The following is a 24,837-nucleotide window of genomic DNA, read 5'->3' on the forward strand; positions in this document are numbered from 1 at the left end:
CTACCTGGACGTCAGCCTCACCTTCATATTGTGGACTCCTGTTAGTGGGAGAAGATGAGCCGTGTGATTTAACCCTGGACGCTGGCTGGAGGAGGGGTCCTGCGCATGCGCTCCAGAGTGGATAACCACATGCTTTTGGATCACAACTGAGTCAAGTACTAAGAGATACTCAAGAGGCAAAGCGGAAGTTGTGCGAGCTTTCCTCCACATTAAAACCCCACAACTTTTACAGATTAAGGAGCAAATCTCTACGGAAGTGAATATGAAAAGTTAGAAAAACTGGAGGCCGGAAATGCTTATAAAAATCATTCATATGATATGTTTTAGGTGAGACGAGCTGCTCGTGCAGGTGTTTATTATTCGCATATCAAAACACACACGAGGGCGTAAATACAATTATATTCAGCTGAATGATGATCGGATATAAAGCGATTGTCAAATAAGTAGAAGCCTCTCAGTATTTATTGGGGGGGGGGGTGTTTCTCCTTGAAAGTCCTACCGGAAGTTGCGTGGTGTGTTGCGGCGGTTTGACGGCGGTGAAATCACGACGTCCCTCCGGCGGCGGGCGGCCGCGGAGCATCAGAGCGCCGATCCTCCGGTGAGCGGCGGGCCACGCTGTCACTGACCGACTGAACGCCGCTGGTGTCGTCTCATCTTCCCGAAGAAGCAGCTCCCAGCAGCAGCCACCCCCCCCCCCCCTCCTCCTCCTCCTCCTCCTCCTCCACCACCTCTGCTCCCGGACCTCACACCCCAAACATGGGTTAGACCGACCGACGGCCGCCGATGGATTTATCCACTTTGTGCGCTTCAGAGAGGATGATGGAGGCAGAGCCGGACTGGTTTTCACAGAGACATCCTGACAAAGACGGGGACTGAGAGAAAGCGGGACTCGTTACCTCGCTTTTCGTTTTTTTCTTTTTATTTTTTTTTCCAACCATCCCTGTTTTGTTTGTTTCTTTCTTTCTTTCTTACTTTCCCCCCGTTTAGTTTATTATCAACTTTTAATATTATCATTTCCGCGCGTGTGTGCGAGGCAGAGAAATGTTCGCTGAATTGCTGTGCGGCGCCGTGGCTCTGGTCCTGTATGTCAACACTCTGGGCGCTGATTTCTGCTACGATGACAGGTAGGAGACTTTGGTGGATGAATAACATCCCGGCCTGTGGCACTGACATCAGCACCTCTCACGCATATCTTATCAGGGTCCGGTTAAGGCCGGAGGAACAATGACAGGCTTCACTCATTGTATTTCTGTGTCTCATTGTTGACATCTAACTCAAGTGAGATGAGTTGTTGTTTTTTATTTTATTTTATTTTTTTCAAGAACACAACTTGCAGCCAACCTGAGGACAAGTATCACTGATACAGCTGAGCTACACTGCTCTGTCTAACTAAATCAGCGTTACGTTCTCCGGCAGACACTCTTATAGTGTTTTAACACGTCCGGTGATCTCAGACTATATTTCTGCGGCATAGATCTCCATTTGAAGAGAGGAATTAGTGGTAAATACAGGCAATCTGCAGGGACGCCTCAGTGCAATGTGTTGCACTCTCCAGTGGCTGGACTTGCTGTGGGGAAATAATTAATCCCTGGAGAAGAAATGTAACATGCCTCCTCTCTCTGCTGTCCCAAAAGTCCCTTCGTCAAATCCGTATCTGTAAAATCCAGCTTGCTGAAACTTATTTTTTATTATTGATTCACTTTACAATGAGCTTTAAGTTGGCGTCCACCACCAGAAACTGTGAAATTGCCAGTGCTCGGGTTCAGCCTCACTCAAAGCTGGCCTTTTGATATTTGAATGGCTGAATGGTTGTCAGTGCCTCGGGCTCATATGTGCACCATCCACGCTTTGATGTAGGTCAGAGGCATCTTTTCTCTGCCATCACTGTGTCGTCTTCCTGTTTCTTTTCTATGTAGTACAGGTTGTTTTACTGTGACACAGCAGTTAAACATGAAGGTTAAGCTGAGAAAATCTTACAGTGTCTTTGTGTGCTTATGGCAGGTCTTGCGTGACCATTAAAACAAGCCCAAACAGTAAAATTCAGTGAGCAACCGATGCATTATGAGCCACCGAATCAATTAGCTGTGCATTTCCTGTACAACTCGGCTGGTGCTCTGTGTATAGAGCACGATCCCTGAGGCCTTTTTGCTGGAAGTGTTATCCTTTTCTTACGGTGGTGTCTTTACGCGTTTGCACTTTGCACTCAGGTCAGGTGAATCGGGCGGTCGTGTGGAGGAGAGACGGTGTTCTGTGTCTATAAAGCTGTCAGGGAGTGGCAGCGCTGTGGAGAGGTGAGAGGCTGCTGTTGTTGCTGCAGAGTCAGCTGCTGTGTGGCTGCTGAGGAGCCTCCAGTCTCCAAGTTTTAATGTAAGACAGAAAGCCAAGCTCTTGATTATTATGTGAAGGGATGTTAACATAATGTTATGTATTAACGTGCAGGTTTTTGGTCCAAGTTATTACAGGCTTCCGATGAAACAGGTGAAGGACAGCCAGGGGTTTTTTAAACATTTTCTCTCTCTCTCTCTCTGTGTCTCTCTCTGACGTGTTCTGTCGCTGACGCATGTTTTCATCACAGGCGATCTGTCAGGCAGCCTTATCTGTTTTTAACACCATGTGTTTGGTTCAGACTTGCAATTAGCAGCCATCTCCTGTCGCCCTGGGCCCCACCAGTGGAGGGTGGGAGATAGAGAAAGGGTGGGGAGGGTGAAGGCGACAGAGATTGATCATTTTCACTAAATAAAACAGCCCTGGACACAAAGACTTATGTCATTTGCTTATGTGTTTTTTGTAGAAAACATGCTGATGCGATTTGTAAGTAAATGTGAAGAAAGTCAAAAAATAAATGATGCTGTTTATTTTAACTGAGAAGGATGTCAATTTATTCAGTTAGTGTATCAGAATTTAGGGCCGCATCCTCAAAAATAAAAGAGGGCTACTTGTTGGTATGAATTTAGAAGTTAAGAGAAACTGTATGTTCATGATTAATGGCTGCAGAAGAATCTCACACTTTGCCACAGCGCAGCATTGATTCTTCTATCTGACAAGACCGATTCAACTTCCCTTTTGCTTCACTTTCTGAAAACAGTGCATTGACTTTACTGGTTTAGTGATTAAAAGTTTTCAGTGTCAGTCTGTGTTTGTGTCTCAGAGAGTGGTGTAAAAGACACCTGAGGACTTTGAATCGACTGGCTGCTGGTGTCAGTGAAGCGCTGGAATACATAACCGTCTAACGATTTTGTTGCTTTGCTCTTGTGCATAATTGTCATGGTAAAGGGCGTGTTCAAGACAAAAAAAACCCAAAACAAAACCCAAATGTAAAGGCTGCTCTTGGTCACACTCCTCTTATCACACTGTTAAGTATTAATTTAAACAAACATTGTGCATTTAGCCCATAGAAACCAAGGCCATCAGGAGGTTAACTGTTAAAGTGAAAAAACTACTGTTTTTCTGAGACGTTTTATCCTCCCTAACACCCACACACAAAAAAACAACTAAATAACCCAGTGAAAGGCAATTTTCTGGCCTTGCACTTAGTCACAGCCCCTCCCTTGATAAAAATGACATCCTGGACTAGTGGCCTGCTTCATGGTGCCAAATCACCCCAGGGAGTGTTTCCTCTCCCTCCCCTGGACACACTCATCATGAGCACATATACAGCTTTGACACCTGCACTGGAAAATGGATTCGAGCGTCATATATTTCATATCTCTGCTGCTATAATCTACAGTTAGAGGCTGGATGAAGGAATGGGAGAGCCCAGATAAATGTCCCGGAGAAATACTGGCGCAATAGTCTACGACAGCCTGCACGCTAGAAACTTTGCAGAGAAAAACCACAAAAACCTGGAGAACACCTTAGTGGATTGTTAGTTCAGTTGCTAGTGGCAAAATTTATGATACATATACTTAAAGTCTCTGAACTTAGAAAGTGTTTGTGCCACGGGTCAACTAAGGTGAATCTGGCAGTAGAGAAGCCTGAAAGGCAGCATACTTTTCTCTTTATCAGTTCAAAGCATTGGTCTCCTCTGAGGGTATATTTCATCTCAAAGCAATGCACACCGGTTCTATAGATTATCGTCCCCCTGCCAGTGGGCTGATGGATGTGATGAACTGCACCCACCTCATTTCTCTCAGTTTAATGTTGTGTAGGGTTTGACTCTGTGGGGATGTGTGAAGGACGCAGGCTGCTGGGGCATGCGGCGATGATTTAGAATCTTAAAGCTGAGTCCCTGCGCTGCTCCCTGGCCTTAAAGCTTTATTAGGGAAGGAGCTGGGATTGGGGGCCGGGGGAACCCAAACTCCTTACGCTGATGGGGTTTGATGTGAGCTCCAGGTTGATGACAGCAAAGGAGTCGCACAGGACAGGTGACTCATGTTGTTTAATGATCATACCAACAGGGTTTTGGAAAATGGCTCCTTAATTATTTAGTTTTTCTTTCTCTTCTCTTTCTTTTTGCTGTTTGTGTGTGTGTGTGTGTTTTGTTTTGTTTTTTTTTCCCCTTCACTTTACCACTTGTGAGGTGACAGACAAAGCGGAGATGACAGCCAATGCTGTCCTCTTTGTGCGCTGCCTTCCCCCAAAATGGGTAATTGTAGCCCATTTGAAGACTGTGTGGTCCCTGTCAGGTGGAAACCAGTCTGTGTTGGACTGACGTGGACTCTCTGCTGCTGTATGCAACCACAGCGGCCTCTTCCTTGGCTCTGTATGTCAGTTCACCGATCTGGAACCCTACTTTCATAGCCTATACTATAAAATGGGCTGGTTAGAGTTGCGGTTATGTTGAGGGCCCAAGGGCGGCAACCCAGTAGTCTGAGCATCTCCACTTTTCTCCCAGTCAGGGTTTCTCTGTCTGTGCCCTGTAATTACCCTCCTGCCTGCAGCGAGGGGACTCACGACATGGTTTTGTAGACGTAGCTCTTTCACTGTCTCTCCATTTCTCTCGCTGCCTTCCCTTCAACTAACCCACCCAAAGCCTTTCAGGCCTCCCGCTTCCATCGGCCAATGACGGTCTCCAGATGGTCCGCTTTGGTAAGCAGTTTTGGGTTTTTCTCCCCTCTGCAGTTTGAAGTGGAAGATTTGAGGTGGATTCAGATGGAGGACGTTGGTGTTTGATTGTAATTGCCAAGATGGAGACATCAAAGTTGCTGATGACACAGACAGTGCGTAAGAGAGCCTGTGAAGATCCCCTCAAGACTATACTCCCATATAATTTATTTTTAAAGTGTCAGGAAGTGGTACCTTAATAAATAACTGCAGATGAAATGGGCATTTTAATGTTAAAGGGATCTCTTTCTTGTCGGAGTGACAAACCACAGAGAATTATCACCCAGCTACGCAGTTTCTCATCTGCTCTGTTGAGCTTCATAGCTTTTCTGTTTTGTTTTGTTTTTTTTTTTTTTTGTTTTTGCTTCTCTAGGAAATTATTTCAATGGAAAAAAAGCTCAGAAAACCCAGTCTATGCTAACCATCATCAACCGAACGGCAGGCATTTTAGTATATAGATATAGAGAGTGGGCAGATTTTTTTTTTCTACAAAATTTGATAGAAAGCAAAATATGGCTAAAAGTGGAGAGAAAATTTGACTTAGATTTATTTACATTATCTTGAGCATGAAGCTTTGCATTTTGTTCCCTCAAACCACCAGGGAGTACAGTCTGTTGGCAAGAGGTGAAGGAGATGTGCGGAGGCATTCTGCCAAATCTTGTTTGTCCCACAGTTGATAATCTGTGATAAATTTTTGTCAGATGAGGTGCTCGCGATGTGTTGATTAAAATTGGCAGATTTTTGCCAATCATTGTGCACCAACTCAACACCTTTTACATTCTAGGCACGTTAGCTGTTGTCTGTCAAGAAACAAAACAGTTCCTAGCATTTTTCATTCCAATTCCTCTCTCATCTGTTTCCCAAGATACCCGAATAGTACAGAAACATTCCTCCGCCATCATATTTCAGAACTACTTGATTCCTGTGTTAGAATATGCTGCCGCTACAACCATCTTTTTTAGCTGCCCCAGCCCGGAAAGATCAGCTCAGTTTTGACCACAGATAGACTGGATCTCCATTTTCCGAAGCTCTCATTTTCCAACAGATAGACGATCAAGATAGAAATACTTATTTGCACTCTTTCCGCAATTGCAGATAAGCTAGTCTGGAAGATGTGCATTTGTTCCTAAAAATACCATTAATAAGGGGTTATGATATGTTTGTGAGTTGCTTCATTTGACCACAGAAACCCCACAGAATTACTTGAAGCACTGGAGTCTTGGATAGAGGGAGTTCATATTTAGGTCAATGGGAAACAGCTGACTAGATATGATTTTCCTTTTTCTGCCCGACTGTCATTAGATCTAGTATAAGACTTCATTATGCTGTTTCTTGGTTATTGGATTTCACATTCAAAACTCAATTTGAAAATGTTGGCCATTGTGCTGCATTCCCTGTGGTGAGAGTAGAAAGGAAAAAATCTGAAATACCTGCATATTTGGAAAATATGCGTTTGAGATTAAATTTGAGAAGGTGTTTCAGTCTAACATGTAGAAAGTGTAACACACACACATCGCAGTAGAACACTACATTCCTCTTCCATAACTGTGGGCTTCCTCTACTCTACTTTCATTTTGGCTCACCTAGTTTCTCAAACGGAATCCAAGCTGCTTTTTGAATTCCTTTTCAGAAGTGAATTACTCATCAACATGAAATATTTTTTAAATCTCGTTACTTCACCAACACCACCTCATCATCAGGCATGAGAATTAGTATATTTTCTCTTATAAAAAGAAACCAAAGTGCAGAAATACTAAAAATATGTCTGAGAATACAACAAAAAGATAATGGCTGATTGAAATTGGATATGACAGCAATGAAATACAAAGCAGAAGCTCTTATGGTGTTTGCACGGAAGGATGTGAATCCATCCAAAAATCAAAACTTGCTGCTTCATTCAAATCCATTTTTTTTTTTTTTATTTCCTTCTTAATGCAAATTTTTTCTTCTCCATCTAATTAATAATCACCTTGCGGATCTGGCATTTGTTAAAGAAAGATTGCATGGAAGTTACATTGTTTGCATGGCGCCTAAAGAGAATTTTGGGTGTGACTAATAGCATGTTGTATTGCTAATCACAACCACACTAATCTTGTCACAGTGGTTGTGAAAGACATCTAACCATAGAAACATGCTCGTATTAAGCGGCCGGACACACATTACCGCGATCCACTTGGCCTCTCGACCTTTGAGAAGCATGAATCTGAAATACCTCTGACATCTCGACGTGGCAGCGATCACACAGGGGACGAGAAAACTGCATTCCCAGCCTCCCCCTGATTGCTTTAGGAAACTGCTCCTTGCCTTTGGATGAAACTGAATTGGACTGAATATACATGGCTGAGTACAGCTCAGTTGACTGTCATTTGTGATATGCTGCCGTCACAGGCCAGTGTTCTTGCTGTGGGATTGAAAGGGGCTCATGAGCAGTCACCATGCCCGCTGGTTCTTGAAAGCCCTCACTGTGCTTGAGCCAGGCCAGAGCAAGCTGCTTCAAAACTGCATTAATGAGGCTCTGATGCTTTGTAATCACCCGGCTGGTATACAGTGGGATGAGAAATGGGCCATATGTAGATGTCCGGTGGGCTGCCTGGTGGTAGATTGAAGCATTGGAGATTGTCTTCGCCGCACTGCACTAGACGTTAACTTCAGTCCACTTTGGGTATTCTCTGTGCTCCTTGCTGGGCTCTTTAATTAAAAGCCAACAGATTAACTCTGCTAATACATCATGTGGTTATAGCTACAGACACGCACTCACACACACAGGGATAATAATCGCCTTAAATGGGGAATAATGTGTAATACCAGGCTGAATCATCTAACAAGTAAATCCTTCACATGGTCAGTGATGTGTGGCAAACGTTCAACACATCTATTCAACAGTATGAGAAAGGTTGTTTGTCAATATGATGCATCAAACGTGCTTTGGTTTTCCCACCAAAATAAGATTAGTAGCATTTATAACCAAATGTCACAGATCTGTTTATTCATGAAAGACAATGTTTTGAACTGATGCCATGACTCGTGATGGGTTGCTATAGGTTGTGCTCCCATCATTAGACGTGGGTCTGAAATGATTTTACTCTATGGGGTTAAATTGTTAATGGGTCTAGACAAGGGTTTGGATTTTGAGGGCTAATGCTGGCTGATGGCTCTTAAGCCGTGGCCACTCTCAGGCTCTTGGCCCTCTTCATATTAATGGGATTAACGGGGCTGTGGATGAGAGGGGGCACAACGTGTAAGCAGAGAACCCCAAGCCATTAGAAACAAAAACTCCCCTGTCCCCCATATCCAACAGGGATGCTATAGTTTGCCCTTTTCAGTCAGGAAGAGGAGAAGGCTACCCCTCTTCACTGGGCCTCCTCATCTTGGTGGCCTTATTCTCTGACGAGGAGCACTGGCTCGCCTCGATAAGGTTATGACACAAGTTGGCCGGTTCAGGGGCAGCGCCTTTGTCCATTGTAAAAAGAAGGGGCTGTGTGGTCCTTCTGTTCTCCCTGGACCCAAAGAAGGAGGCCATTTGTCGTTGAATGTGGGGGGAATTAAGGTCTAGTTGTTCTGGCCTGTTGTTTATGTGGGACAAAGAAGCAAGACCTCAGTGTTTTTTTTGAACGGAGCAGAAAATTGCTGCAGTTCTGTGGACCAAAGCTGTCAGAACCAATATCATTCTGGTGGTGGCGAGGCAGAGGAAGGAGGGCGAAGGATTCCCTGTTAGGTAACAGAAGCATCTTTGTGTCATGAGTAAGCCACTTCTTCTTGTTTTGGGTGGCATGGATGTATAGCTACAGAGGTTATGTGCCAGGCGGTGGTGCACTTGGGAAAATTGACACAATTTAGGACAGGTTGCCAGGTTGGAAGGCAGCCATCCCTTTTTGTTTCCAATATATCAGTCATTTACAAATTGAGCAATTATGGTTTTATTTAATTACAAGCCGCAGTTTACTGATGAAGAGCAGAAATGGGGAACAGTTAAATATATTTTTCAAACTGCTGTTGTTTTTGAGAATGGATGAATTGTATTGGGAACTTTTACAGAATAACCTGATACACTGATTTTATATTCTAAATTCTGGTGGTGTGCTGATCCATTACGCTGCTCTTGTGCTTATCCTTTGTGCATTGGCTTTCAAAGTGTGAAGTTTCAGTTTGTTTTCTTTTTTCCACTGTAGAGCTGTCTTGTGCTGTATTGCTGCTGACAGGTTTTCTCGCTGAAATTGATTAAATCTGTTCAATGACAGCTTTCAGTACTTGTGCTGAGGAATGCCTTCGCTTTCTCTTGTACAGGGAAAGCAACGATCCCAAACACGCTGAAATGTAGTTCAAATGTTGTTGCCTGCGGTGAATGAAAATCCCAGATTTACTGGGCAGCAGATAACTCGAGAAAGCAGGCCATCAAGCAGCATTTTCAAATGAATTGACATGATTGCTGGTGAGGACTTATTCCATGTCTTCTCAGTGTCAGGTTCATGCCTTAAATGACACAAATGTTGAAATTACTCTGATTTGTGTTGTTGTTGCGGTTTGAGTGGTTTTCAGATATTATTTGAGTATCTGCAGTTTTCTTAGTGGAGGGAGTGAGTCAGATGCGGCACAGAAGGGCCTGTGGTCTGGCCGGTCGAGCCATTGTGGGTAACCTGCTGTTCTCCTTTGGCCTCTAACGCTGGGACGCAATTTAACATGTGTCCTTTGTGGCATTTATTTTGATGCTGTGATTCCTCCGAAACCATTGCAGAGACAGGACACCATATTTCATTTGTTAGCTGCGTCTCCACAGACGTCAGTGACAGAGCCAGCTGAAGGCTGGATTCTTGTGGACCTGGACCGTCCCGGCTCTTCCCCTTCTCCTCCCTCACTTCCTACCTCTGACCAGAGCACAGCCGCTGAAGGAAGAACATCTTTTCATACGCTGCCCTAATTGATACTGTAGAGCCCAGGCAGCCCAGAGTGTGGTTTGAAGTGCTGTGTAAAATACGTGCAAAACACAACAGCCTCCCGTGTATCACCCTCTGGGACACCACAGGTTATTTACAACTATACGAGCGGTCTGACTCAGGTCCCCATATAGTTTCATTTAAGTAAGTGGAGGGAAAAAAATATACCTACCGCACTTGGATGTGATCCTTGCCAAGTCTCTCATCAAATGGCAACACTGAGAGAGGGCAAAAGTTGAATCCAATCCAGAGCTGTAATCTCAGCCTTAGGGGGCTTTTCACTGAATGGCTGTGTGGCTTATGAAAGAATGAAACCAGATATATAGGTATGTGAGGTTCTGGCGGTTGGTACAGTCTTTCTGCTACTGTTTTATGTCTTCCCAAAAAAACACATTGGCATTCTTGCCATTATACAGCTTCACCTGTGGAGTTTTCAGAGCAGGTTTAAATAAATGATCTTGTTTTGAATTAATTAAGGTACTGGGCCATATATTTTTTTGTGTTTGGATACGCATATGGGGCATTACCAAACCCAGTCAAATGTAGCATAAATTGACTGCTTCTAATGTAACTTGTCATAGCTTGGTGAGGCAGACGAGTCTGACATCTCTCCAGATGGAGAACAGCTTGTGTTGTGTTGTATTTCGCAGACAGAGCCAACTTTCTCATTTCTTCTGTCTCTCTCTCTTTCCCCCCTCGCTCTCTGTCATCACAAATAAAATCACACCGGTGACAGATTGATAGAATCATGATGGTTTACAGGCTTGATTTCAGGGGTTTATTTTGGCGGAGTGCTGACCTTCACTATCTATGGCTGTGGCGTTCCTCCTCCTCATCGCTGACCTTTCGGATGTGCGGCTTTCCCCTTCAGCTCTGTGAGAGCTTCCTCTTCGGGAGAAGATGGATACACACAATTGGGCCCAAGTTTATTTTTGTCCGAGAAGGAAGTTTGGGTTGGGAGAGAGTGTGCGCAACTATTTTTCCTTCACCAGCCCCTGAGGTCTGAGTATCTGGGGAGAGGCACTGTCAGCTGCTCTGACAGAATAATGAGACTTCTTAAATGCGGTTATAAGAAAAATACATTTCTGATCTGCCAGAGATTGAGGGTATGCGAAAGATGGCTGGTGGAGCACTATGGTGCTGGGATATGACTGGATTTGCGACAGCTATCTGTTTCAGCCCCAAGTGCAGCATGCATTGTCCTGACTGTGAACTCCAGCTGTTAAGGGCTTTACAACATTTACCTGATGAGATGTTAAGAGGGCCCAAATCACACTGGATCCCCCAAGTAGTTACTGAAAACGTGTCCAGCCTGAGCAGTGGACACATTTCCCGTCACCACATGGTAGAAACATCAGCAGCAATTTTAATTAGGAAGCAGTTGGAGGGAAATCCATCCTCTGTGCTCGCTGACTTTGTTTTCATTGGTGAGAGACTGCCGGGGTCACCGTCGAAGGCCCTGAACTTCAGACGTGACAAGCTGCCACTCAGTAACCTCATACTTTCTCTTTTTCTACCAGATTATGCTGACCAGAGTGAGTATTTTCACCTCATGGACTCTGGAAACAAGCTCTGTTATCTTGGAAGAAAACAAATTAGACCACGAGGAGAAGGACATTTCTTTCAAGATTATTGATTATTCCCAAGGCGAGTCATTCTGTCGGCAAAGAAGTGAAATCATCATACCAAGCTGGCAGATTTCCTTCACTTTGACGAAATAAAAATGTATTATCAGCATTAAACACTTGATTAAATGACTGGAGCAATGCTCTCCCCTCATCTTATACATTTGCTCATGCAATGCGCCTATCACTCTACTTGATTGATGGAGTTGATGATTCTCGATCATGGAAGCTGAAGAAAAACAGACAGGCCTGGGGGAACCTGCTGCGTGGGCTCGTCCTCTCCCCGGGGACAGAGCTCCATGAACAGACCTCGACTGGCTCTCAGATTATGTCACCTCCTAAATTGCACATCCCGCAGCTCTTTCTTTAGCTCACATCTACCACTGTCATCTCATTGAGAGGTTATTGATTTTTAGTGGAGGACTAATCCCCCATAGTTTCCTAGTGAGCACACAGATGGCTGGTCCTTATTAGTCGAATAAGGATTTCATTTATTTCATCCTGCAACTGTTGCAGAGCCCATTCATTCAATACGATGAAGTGTAAATCTATACTGGAAAATGAATGGCTTATATGTCTACTGCCTGCAGGGCATCAGCAGCCAAATGTATTTTCTGTTAAGGCAGCCTAAAAGTTTTGTATTTGATGTCTGGATTTAGCATGAAGATGGTAGGATAGTAGGGTTAGGGTTTTTTTTTTTTTCTTTTGTTTTCTATCTGATCTATTACACGTGGCCAACCAGTAAAGATCAAATTTATGCAGGAGATTATGGTGTATCTCACACTCTACTGCGGGAGACATTTGGCTGTAAATCATGTGGGTGAATGATGGATACCGGCTGTCACGGTGAACAGATGAGTTGGCAGGACACACGCTGGCATGTTTGTCTGCTCGATGAGCTTTTAATTTGCGGCAACGACTTGACATCAGCAAATTAGGGGTCTTTGGAAATCACTAAATGAGACCTCTGTGGAAGAATAAAGGAAGCGGTTTATATACCTGTAATTCAAGGTGCTCTCAACTACAGACAAATGATTTGACAGGAAGTCATTCACTAAATATTTAAAAGGCAGAAACACTGCTCCTGGAATCATTAGACCTGTCAGACAAACCTCCTTAGACCACATTTTGAATGTGAGTAGTATTTAAAGATAAAAACTTGCAATTTATCTGCTTAATATTATTGTAGAAAAACTGACTGGGAACTGTATGACATGAGACATTTCTAAGTGAAATTACTATAACCTGTGCTATTGGACAGTTCAGCGTCTTTGTTCAGCTTTCTGTCATCAGTGTTTTTGAATTGATTTATTGAACAAACACAGTTTTACCCCATTCTCAGCTTGGCCACAGATGCATATGTGCTTTTTCCATAGTAATTGGCTGTTGTTTTCATGAGCACTTAGTGTTTTACACTTAATTGCAACCTTGGCTTTCACTATGTGCAATTTTAGGTCCCCATGCAAGAGCTGTGATGAAGCTGTTTCCACAGCCCTCTTAAACTCCTGTCATACTTTTTTAAATATTTCACCTGGAAATCATAATATTTTCAGTCCAAATTTAAACAAATGCACTTTGAAGTACTTCCTAAAACAATTCCTTAAGTTTTAGTCCTTCAGACATACTACATGTAGCCAAAGCCTAATAGTTTCACAGGACACTGTCTGAGTGAGTGCGCTGTTGGAACGGACACATGTAAAACTGTGCCATAATCACATAATCACCATCATGAATGATCTCATGGTAGTTATTAAGACAAAACCTGGTTCTCTTCATCAAACCACCTCAGCTGTGTCTCATCTTGTCCAGCATGCGATTGATTCAGAAAAAAGCCTTTTGAGATATCACTTGTTTACACTTGGAATCCATCAAGGCTCACTGTTTTTGCAATACTGCATGTTCAGTTTAATATGGCCGATTCATCTTCATTCATATTGATTTCATCATTGTGATCGGGGGGGATCTTGGCCCGGGAGGAGAAGATGGTGAATGGCATGCTGCGGGGAGTAGAACCCTGAACAGAGCTGATCCTTTGACCGCTCTGCTGTTTGTGGTTGAAGATTTTTCTCAAAGTCCCGGTGTTGTCCACAATCATCGCACACAGATGTCCAGTGTGGTTCTGCAGCCTCTTCAGTGAGGACCCTTCTGATAATACTATGAAAATAATATTGGCAGACCTCCTCTTATGTCCATCTTTTCAGGTTTGAAGACACTTCCATCTGCTTTACACTTAAATGTCTTCGTTTCACTAAAACAGACTATTCTGCCCAAAGCTTTAATTATTTGGAGATTTAAGACTTAGGACTCTTTCTGTGTAACTGTTAGTGGACTCCCAGGAGTGAGTCAGCTGCAGCAGCATCAACGCCCACAGTTTAAACCAGATTAAGAGTTTAAACCTTTTAGTCCACAGTCGAGAGGCTGTTGAACTTAATTTAGATCCATGTTGGTTTTTTTATATGGCATTTTTTTGGTGCAAGGAGAACACCAAATGATTTCCAAGCTAAATTCTCAAAGATTTTAAAGGAAGAGGAAATTTTTATTTAAATTCAGTTGATTTGAAATACACACCCGCGACCCGGAAACAGATAAGCTTGATGAATGAATGAATGAATGAATGGTGACCACAGCTGCATAGAAAGATAAAACCCAGTTCCCCTGAATGCGCATGCACAGTGTTTTGTTTTTTTTTTCCCCCCTCACTGCGGTGATACACTCAGACAGCTCTGAACCCAGAGACATAGCAGTCGCTTGCATATTCATAAAGCTTGGTGCTGTTTACCAAGAGTTTTCATGTCTGGCAAATAATGTAGCATGCTTGTCGGCGTGTAGGGGACCAACGGCAACGGCACAATGTACAGTACAGTGTGCATCGTGATGAACCTGGAGCTGTCGGTCTCAGCACGCTAAGCAAACATCATCCATCACAACGCTGAGTGCTGTATGACAAGACTGTAATGTAAAATATGGAGCAGCTGAGAGCTTTCACCTTGTCAATCCAATAATGCAGCTGTGATGCAAGTTCAGCTCTGCGTGGTGAAACCTTTGGCTGGGCTCTGGTCCTCATTGCTCGCCAGCTTTTTTTTGTATTAGCCAATAGCTTTGTACTGGAAAATTTGCCTAAGCTTACTGCGATGAGACTTCATAAACATTTGATATGTAGTGCTGCCTTCTTTACTTTCCAGACTTTTTTCCCAGAGGATTCAAATTTGAGTGTTGTCCTAATGCCTTCCTGAGCAACTACGGAAGGAAGTCAACCCCCCTTTCCTATTAGCAGAAATACACAGTGTGTTGCCGGATTTTAAAGCTGAAAAATATGAAATCCCACCCAAGGTGCTGTTAAATGAAGCCAACAATGCAATAAGCAAATCAGCTAACTATTTCATTCTCAGATGAAATAGCTGAATTCCCTCTAAATAATTAATCACTGTTGCCACTGCTATGGACAAATATCCTGGCGCCTCTCCAGCATTAGTTCATCAAAACATTATACACCCTCACACACAAGGCTTGACAGCGCATACTTGGGCTATGTTATTTTCAGGGGAGTTGCTTTGGGTTATTAGCCCAGTTGGTGATGTTGTTTATGGCTGTTGGAGCTGTGTTTATTTGAGCAGGAGTTAAGGTTGTGTATTTGGTCTGTATTCGCCTGTATACAGTAGGCCCAGTCAGATAATTGTAAGATTTATGAGTTGTGTAAAACACCAATGTTCAGCAGTGTTTACCTGTGAAAGTTTTGCTTTTGGCTTGTCCTTTTTTTAGTTAGTTTTTTTTTTTGTAATTGCTAAATCACCTACTTTCTTATGGATATGCGTGGAGTAACTGTACGTGGCTCAGAATAAACAGAGCGTTCATTTTCACTAAATGCTCTCTGATTGTGGTGGATCGTAAGTGTGTTTGACCAGGGCGAAGTAATTATCCACTTTCTGTTTTATCCATAAGCCATAAAAGAATCCAAAATAAATACAATATAATGCAATATCTGAAAGTTAAATTGTTCCCTTTCTTCATGGGGCATTCTATGCATCTATTTTGCATTCATCACAATCGGTAGTTACAAACCTGATCCCAGGTTGTTGTTGTTTTGGGTTTTTTTTTTTTTTTTTTTTTTTTTCATTACTATAATTCTTTGCTGTCAAACTCTGAAAGTTGAGCACGTTAATCATGAAAAATAGGTCACAAATATGTAGTTGTATTTTGATATACTGTAATTTTTAGCAAATGTTACTTGCCAAATAGAAGAGATGGTGCACTTGCTTCCAGTTGAGGATTGATGTGCAGTTTCTGCTCTGGTGAGAATTTATGGCAGCAGAACAACATATATGCTAAAATAAAATTAACTACAGTTCCCACACTCATGTCAGAGAGTCCAACAGTGTAGCTCATCCATGTTTTTAATAGCTTTTGGAAAACAACTGCTTTCTGTGGAACAGAGGAATAACCTGCCAGGCTTTAGCCGCAGAGACACTTCTTTTCATGGGATTTCTTGACAATATGAATGAAAGAGACTGTTTCCATCCTTATTCTTAGAGCCCATGCTCCTCTGTGAGATGGAGAGTCACGTTTTTAGTGTTAGACAGTATATATTTAGTACTTCGGGTTTGAAGCTTCAGGGAAGCAAAGTATGATGCCAGAATGGAGGGCCAGTGGTGGCCTCTAATGGAGTTATCCAACAAGAGGCTGGTAATTGATTTGTTAATCCCCCCACCCCCACCCCCCACCTTTACACTGGTGAAAAGAGATGACAAGTACAGTCCTGGGGCTCAGTGAGGCCGTGGGAGGGTTAAGGGGAAAAAGTCTGACCTGCAGAAGATCAATACAACACGACCATGTTGGGGAAATGGTACTGCAGCTCTTTGTTCTCATACAATTCTGTTATGAGGAAAAGAACATATCTGAGTGGCACGGGCCATTTGTTTTTCACCAGCCATATGTTTGGCCATGTGGTTTCCAACAGGCAAAGAATAAGTCTTTTTAATTGCCCATTACTGTAAGTGATATCAAGGACATAAAACGCAATGTGAATCCCAAGCAACAACTGTTAATACACCATGACATGGAGTCTAGCTACAAAGGAGGGGAGCCACCACACAGTGCCGCTGTCATTAATAACCGGAGGTCTGCTCTCGTATGTATCTGTGGGAGGCAGGCTTCACCGTAGTGTAGAATACCTGATGAGTGAGGAAAATAATCTCCATTAACACCACCAAATACTTACATTTGCTTTGGCGAAGGCCTGAATAATCTGTTGGCAATGCACGAATAATACAAGAAGGGCATCAGGGCAAGAGATGGCGTGAGTCTGTTGTTTTTGTCCTTGGTTGCGGCTCAAACTATGAAACCAGCTGAAGTGTTTCATTCGTCTCCTTGCATGCACAGTGTGCAATCCTGCATGCAGCGCGGTATTTGGCAACGTCGCCTTCCAGCTCAGCTTTCCGCAGCCAAAAGAGGCTATAGGTCAATTGCAGGTACACTTTTCAAGTCATAAAAATCCATATACAAGTGTTTTTCTTTGGGGTTTAGAGAAAATTCCTTGGCTTCAGAAACGGCAGCAGAAGGGTGGAAAGGGAATAAAGCTCCTTTTTCACCTCATAAAAACCTGTGAGCACACATCCAGTGTTGGTGAAGGCCTCTCACTGAGAGTCCCGCCAGAATATAGAACCAAGGACGGCAGCACAGAGGATGATACCGGCTTTCATCAATTAGGTGTATTTAGTCATCCTTCACCATAAAACATCGTTTCACTGTCATGATATAGGAATGACAGGACACAACGCTATAAAAAGCTTCCTACTCGTCGTTTCATCAGTGACACTCGAGCCTTATTTTCCTGCTGGCTCCCCTGCCTGCATCGCCGCAGCTGCCAGTTGACACTCCAAAGTGCTTAAGTGAGAATTTATTCACCGCAAATGCAAGACCTGGCCTCGACCCATGGCTACTGAGCTGAACTCGATGTGCACACTGAGTGGTGTTTTGACCCAGTTTGCTGCACTTTAATTTTTAATATCTGCTTGAGCTCCACGAATGCACTCAAAGAAATGCACTGAGAGAAAGCAGGTTCTCCGTCGCTGCAAGCCATTTCATTGTTCTGCACAGGTTAACGAACACCCACCACTATTTTCAACTAATGGTGGCAAAGTGAGCTACAACTGCTTTCAGTTGGGTGAATAATGTGTTGAGAAGCTGACAGAGAAAGGCCATTTTTCAGCCTTACCTCTGACACATTTCATTTCAGAGCAGATTTCACAGTGATACATGTAATAAATTTCAAGATATTCATTCAGAAACATGAATGTTTAATCTTGTGCCACTACAGTAAGAGCCCGTGAAATCGATATATATTTCAGTCTAAACCAAAGTGCTTGATTAAACAGCCAGCAGTGACATCCAGGAAGCAACGTCAGTTGGCTAAGTATGGCTAAAAAAGTGGCTCTGCACCTGGGCCGTAAGTCAAGATCTAAGAGAGAAATGGACTATATGTAATCGGCTTTGTTGCCAAATTGTTCAGCCAAACCATATTTCTGCATTGTAAATGGCTCACTAGGTAGTAAGGTGAAATCAATCGCACCCCCCCCTCGACCCTGAATTTACTGACTTGTGTCAAACAGGACATTAAATCTTTCCTCGTCCTCTGCTGAACTCTTCTGTGAGGGATCTGACGTACTAGCAGATTCGTATAATTAAACCCCACCGTTTTTTTGTTTTTTTTGTTTTTTTTCCACATCTGCAGGCAGCTGTGTCGCACATAATCTTCAGCTTCAGCACAGCCTGCCCTCCGCTGTGTCATTAAGCATACCATTTTCTCGTAATTAAATACATCAGAGCTCACCAGTGCTAATTTGCTCCACCAGTGCTGTAGAGATGACAGTATCTGTATTGCATGCAGATACAATGTGCAAACACAAATATGTCCACACCGACTGGACTGACGTGGGATTTTTAGCTTTTTAGTGGAACTGTACATTGAATTAAATTCTATTAAAGTTTTACAAAAAACAAACAAAAAAATACACAATTAAGCAGAAGCATTGGCACATTATATTGGTTTTATGTCTCATTTTTTTTTTAAATGCTCTTTTCGGTAAATGGAATTTAGCTGGTTTCTGCTTTTCCAGGTTTCAGTTTCTTTTTCTAATCACACATTTTAGCCTTCATCATATAATATAATCTGTTCTAAGTTTGGTGCCAGTGCTAGACTGCAACACCATGCAAATCGACTGCTCTGATGTTTTTAAGTCATGCCACTCGTGTCCAACCTGAGTTCAGCCAGTCGTGCACCACTTTGATCCAGAGTTAAATTTCCATTGGATGGATTGCCGTGACTTCGTGACTCCGTAAAATTATGTACAGACATTAATTTTCAAGTCAGGATGAATGGTGAAGCTCTGAGTAGTATTGAATTTATGATTTATAGCAGCACAATTATCAACCTCATACCTCAAAAACATACATTAGCATACTGACTCATTTGACTCTGTGTAAACACGGTAAAATCTACCTGGTAGCATGCTTACGTGCACATTTACATATTTTAATTACCAAGGTGCCCCACAATTTAGGGCCCCAGCATATCACTCTTTTAACTGATAAATCTTTAGGAATTGAATTATTCACAGAATCTCCAAATGTCAAGGTGAAATTTCAAGTTTGTCCCGCTAAAAATCCAAATCGAACTGGGCTCCATTTACAAGATGAAATTAGAGAAAATCTTCATGTCAGAAAATCTTGAAAATATTTTTGAGCATTTCTTTTAGTTGATGATCGCAGATGATATCAGCTGTGAACTGCTTTTTCTTGAGCATTATGTAATATTACAACCACTACATCAGGTGAACAAGGATGGAGGTTTCTTCATTCCCGCAGTAGTTGTAAATATTTCATAATTACTAATCTGCCCCTGTGGGTCAGAGGATCACAAACTCTGGGACTAGAAGGATTTTCTCCACCTCACTGTTTTGGTCATTAGAAAGATGAACATACACTTTTTGTTAACCTGTTATTTTTGAGCTCACCGCTTCCTCGCGCCTTCAGGAGGAAATTGAGTTGACACAGTGAATTTCTTTCCATTTAAGCAGCCTTAATACTTAATGCTGTTTTGTCTGCCCCTGGGGCCCTCTGAGTGCGCTTTGCACTTTTCTGAGCTGGCACAGATTCTCATTACGGCTGGAAAAACTTCCCATGTTCATGTAAAACAATGTAACCTGATCCTAGAGTCTCTGAGTAGTTTGTAGGAGACTTAACATCCTCTGCATTTTGGTGGCGGCGACGTCGCTTCCAGAGAAGAGTCGCAATCATGCAGCTGAGCAGATGAAGCGAGTAAAGAAACGTGTGAATATAAATAACTGAGGTCAGATCAGCATCATCTGCTAGCTGTAGTGAGAGGAATTATGATTAAACAAAGGAGATAAAAAGGCCAGCTCAGTGATGTTATTCCAGCTATTTTCAATGCATCTATCCAACACTGGCTTCAGTACATAGAGTTCAATTATCTGAAGTGAGGGACGATTTATGGGTAAAAACTGAGAACCCAACATTCACAGGGTCTAAAATAATGTCTTTGGCACATGGATATTAAAGGAGGAAAGGTTTTTATTAAATAATCACTGAAGAATTTGAAGCTTCAGTAAAGTTCCCCGTCTCATGTACTCGCACTCAGTTCATCCTGGAGATGTTGAATAGATACAATGGTATCTACATACATAGATACAATTGAATAGAATTACTCCAGTGCTGGAAACCAGTGAATGCTGACACCAGAAATTCCAATCAACATGAAGAACGGGATTGCAAAGTGTTTACAAGACATCATCTATTGTGTGTGTGTGTGTGAAGGAAGCTATCTCTCGTTCCCTGGTGAGATAATGTATCGTCACGGCAACTTGTCATGCCAGAGCCGCCCATACAGAAAATCAAATCCCAGTCTGCTGGATAATGGGCCTTTGATTCCTTCAGGAGCCGTGCTAGCAACTGCCTTTGGTGACAACAGAAATCAGTTTGATGTTAAAAAAAAAAAAAAAAAAAATGTGACAAATATGTCTTTGTTTGGGCACATTGGTGTTTTATGTGTGTGAGAGTTAGTGTGTATCCTTTTTATATGAGCTTGTCTGAGTAATTTCCCAGTGAGGGTGTTTCTTTATAGTCGGATTCCTCCAGGATGAGTCTGACTGTTTGATTGAACAGACCCGTGGCGGCCTTCCAGCCTCCAGCCTAATGAGCACTACGTCTAACCGTTAGTCTATCAGGGCACTGAGAACAAGAGGAATTAGGGTATTTGTGCATAAGCTGCCTATTTGCTCTGTGCTCTGGGAGTCTTTTTCCCCTTATAACAGCAGTGCTACCTTTTTTTTCTCCATCCAGGGAGGAAATTGAATCATAAACACGATATTTCTTGGACCAGTGATTTGCAGCCTAAGAGGCTCTGTGGGTTGTATTTTAAATGATCAATTTCCAAAAAGAAGGAAAGGTAGTAGATTACTGACTGACTGACTGATTTATTGATTTAGTTATTTATTTTTGGGGGTGTTGTCAGGATTTCCTATACTTTCTGAATTTACCATGAATAGGCCGTGCTGTTCAGTGGAACTGTGAGGACCTTTTAAAACGGGCACAGTTTTCAGAACTGAGGAGAAAAGAGCTGTAGATTTCAGTGTATGATTATACACAACACTGTTTTTTTTTTTTTTTTTTTTTTTTTTTTTTTATTTTGTGTGTGTGTTCTGTGACTTCATTTGCATAAACATCCTCACATGTAACAGCAATGTACTTCTGTTGTTTATTTTATCATACACATTTTTTTTTTACTGTAAATCCAAATTAAACATATCTACTGCTGTTAATGATAATTCTAGTTGAAACTGAAGTTACAAATTGATTGCACCTTTGCTGTCATTTAAGTGTTACTCCATACGGTTTTGTACCTGAACTTTACCAAACCACTTCACCCAATTATCTATGCAGGATGATCAATAAGTGAGCAATGAGCCCCACTAAACAAAGCACAGCCACTCTAACTTAGACTCTTAACTTAAAATACCGAAAAGACAAGAAAAAGGAGGTTTTGCCTTACTCCCACAGGTATTTGTCTCTTTGGTTAATAATTAATTATCCCCCATCTCACAACCATTAAATGGAACCACATTTTTTCTTTTTACAGCAAGTTCCTTATCTGAAATTCCTTTTCATTATACTCGGTTTTAATTGGGTTTACGCAGGTTAATAACTTAAATTATCCTCATATCTTACCATGATAATATCTCAGTACATGCTAATAAGTCAGGCAGAGAAGAAAGGGACGAGCTTTGGAAATGAAAGAGGAAGGGTGTTAGTTATGAGGTCATCAGCCAGTTCGTTTAGTTTGCCCTAGTTTTTACTACGCAGAAAAATATAATGCCCGCTGTCATATTTCCGTTATTTTCTTATGTTGATGCTTTCTGTGCTGCCTACAACTTCAGTCTCCTATTTGTACATCTCCTTTTTTACAGGTGTACGTAGTCCCTCTGCTGAATGACCGATGTACAGTATGAGGAAAGCAAAGCAGCAGTGTTCGGCATGACCACTGCATGCCTTTTGTTTCGGAGGGAGCTCATTGAATGATGGTGTGTTAAAATGCGAGGCTTCACCCTGGGGTGGGGTGGGGTGGGGTCTGTGCCCCTGCCGCCCCCTCCCTCCCCTCTCTCTCTCTCCTGCATTGCTGCAACTGAGTTTTAATGGAATCTGATTTGAATGCTTGTGAATAATTCCCATGGGGTTGTGTTTTTTAGGTCATTGTGCCATTATGGTTTGGTCCTGGTCTGTCTGAGGGAGGATATATGCGTTGGTGTGTCTGGGTGTGTGATGGTGGGGGAGGGGCAGGAGGACCAAGGCACGGAGGGTGTCGTCTGCTCGTCCAGTTTGAAGCATGGCTTCGTATGTCTTCTTTCTCCCTGCTGCTGTAGGTGGACACAGAGTCAACACTCACCCCACCCCACCCCCTTCGGCTTGACCCACAAATCCTTTTCCTCAAGGCAACAAACGGATTAAGGAAGAAGTAGACTAATCTACTTCTGTCAATTTACTTATGCAAAGTGTGTGCCACACAATCCCCTGCATCAGCGTTAATCTAGAAAAGCAAAGATATTGTTTTTTTTTGTATTTGTTCATTTCACTATCCAAAGATGGATCTTCTCTACTTTGTAGTTTTATGTAGTGAGCAAGGTAAGAAAAAATCGTTCACTTCCAATCTTTTTTTATTTTTTTTTATTTGGAACACTTGAGAAGGAACACTGGGCTTGTAAGGGGCCACCTGCAATAACAAGTTACTCCCCAGTGTGAAGGAAACATCCAAATGCAGCCTTCAGGATGGGCTTTGTCTTGATTTATTAATATTCTGCATATGCCTGAGACTCTTACATGAAATATAGCTGGAAGTGTTGTAAGATGAATAATATACCTTTGTGGAGGGTCTTCCCAGCCAAGTTATATTCAGTAGCACATACCAGAAATGACAGTTTGTTAGTTGGATTGATGCACAGAACACAACTTTCACCCCTCGCTTGCTCATTTCAAACATCTTTGATCCCGTCATACAGTTTATAAATGGACGTTGTGGCTTATCTGCTGCTGAGGTGGGAGTGGAGCGATGGTGAGGGGAGGGGACCGAGCAGGGATGAACTTATCACCTTGTCTCTGGCCAGACACATCGGGTATAGAGTGTTTCCCATAGCTGGCTCGGCAGCTCGCTTGTTTAAACGTTCCCTTCTCGACGATGCGATACAGCGCATCCCAGGCTAATTCAAACATTTCCAGAGAGCAACAAGCTGAGGGATTTTCTGCAGCAGAGGCTAGGATACTGGGATGGCTAGAAGCAGACACAGTGAAAGCTTCTTGGCAAAGTTCACATTATTGTTCTTCCTCAGATATCCCCAGCCATTTGAAAATTAGTCTGTATGGTGTTTTCAAGTGTTGTAAAATGATTGTTTTCCCTCCACATTTGGTCTGATGATGAAAGATTGTGCGATACTCCTCTTGGGTGATATTTATCTTAAAGGGAAGAGCTGCAATTTTGCACCACAGGAAGACCATATGTGTAGTTTTTGTTTTGCACAGGGATGGATAGTGTTTAACTAATTTCCTGACTAGATCCCAGATGCTGGACCTGGGTGGTCACACCCATCCCGATGTTGCACAATGTCTGTTTACTGCCCTGCTTTTGTTAACCAAATATTGTTCGTGCGTTTGGGTGGTTTGAGGAACAAATCAATCGCACACAGCAGGAACATCGAACTAATTGACCACGCAATTTAACAGACGAAGCCACTAAACTGCCATAGTTATGTTTCCTTTCCAGATGTTCTCATCAGCTCTCACCGCCTGTTTTCACATTGTGAGCACAGTGGGAGCCAGATATGTTGTTCTCTTCTGAGGGTGGAGCAAAATGCCCCGAGAGCAGGAATACAGGGACAAAGTGGATCCCTACATCGGCACAAGTTTTGATTAGAAGATGTTCCTGCTTTTCAAAAATAGTCTATCAGTGGTCTTTGCCAATAGTAAACACTGGGTGAGGCTGAGTTTCGCTGAGATACTGGTGGTCTGAGGGTAAGACAACCCTCCAATGTGAAGCCAGTTTTCTTGCATTGAAAGTGAAACTTAGACTCATACCATTAAAGCAGAACATACATCTCTCTGTGTAGCATTGTCAGTGCAATCCTTCTTTCTGCTCACACACACACACTCTCCAGCTCATAGAAAGGGATATGATTTTTTTTTTTTTTTTCTATCAGGCTGTAGTTTTTGATGTCTCATCGTGACATTTTGTAGAAACCACTAATTCCTGGCTGTTTAACACATTCGGCCCATGTCCATTACTAAGTTTAAAAACAGAGATTTGCTGTCACTTGTCAGGAAGTAATCGCATTCACAAGCTGGACTAACCGGCGTGTTTCAGGGCTGGCTCAATATGGAAACAAAACTGAAGATGAGCAACATTATGGCCACAGACAAAGAAAGAAAGTGCATCAACATCTGGTCCTCAGATATGATTTGACCCCCACCTTTTCAATGTAGTTCTAGGAAAAAATATCTCTTGTATTTGGGGTAAAAATGTATTCTTTCTGCTTTAGTAATGTTAAATGTTAAATGTTAAAGGTCTTTTTAAAGAATTGTCACTCATAGCAAATCAAGATGCCATTCAGCTTGATTAAATTAATTTTATTTATTGGCCATTAAATAAACCACTACATATTTTATTTTATTTTAAAGGGTTA

General features: G+C 42.4%; 1 protein-coding gene across 1 annotated transcript in view; it reads left to right on the forward strand.

Annotated features, from left to right (window-relative positions):
- The first annotated feature begins 693 nt into the window (after positions 1–693).
- Positions 694–24,837, forward strand: part of tmtc2b (transmembrane O-mannosyltransferase targeting cadherins 2b) — an 80,408-nt gene continuing 56,264 nt past the window's right edge. The window contains exon 1 of the mRNA XM_029522861.1: positions 694–1,124. Within this exon, the coding sequence (XP_029378721.1) occupies positions 1,042–1,124 (83 nt within the window). The 5' untranslated portion in view covers positions 694–1,041. The remainder of the gene's footprint in view (positions 1,125–24,837) is intronic.

The sequence above is a fragment of the Echeneis naucrates genome, chromosome 16, assembly GCF_900963305.1.
Source record: "Echeneis naucrates chromosome 16, fEcheNa1.1, whole genome shotgun sequence".
NCBI classification, from domain to species: Eukaryota; Metazoa; Chordata; class Actinopteri; order Carangiformes; family Echeneidae; genus Echeneis; species Echeneis naucrates.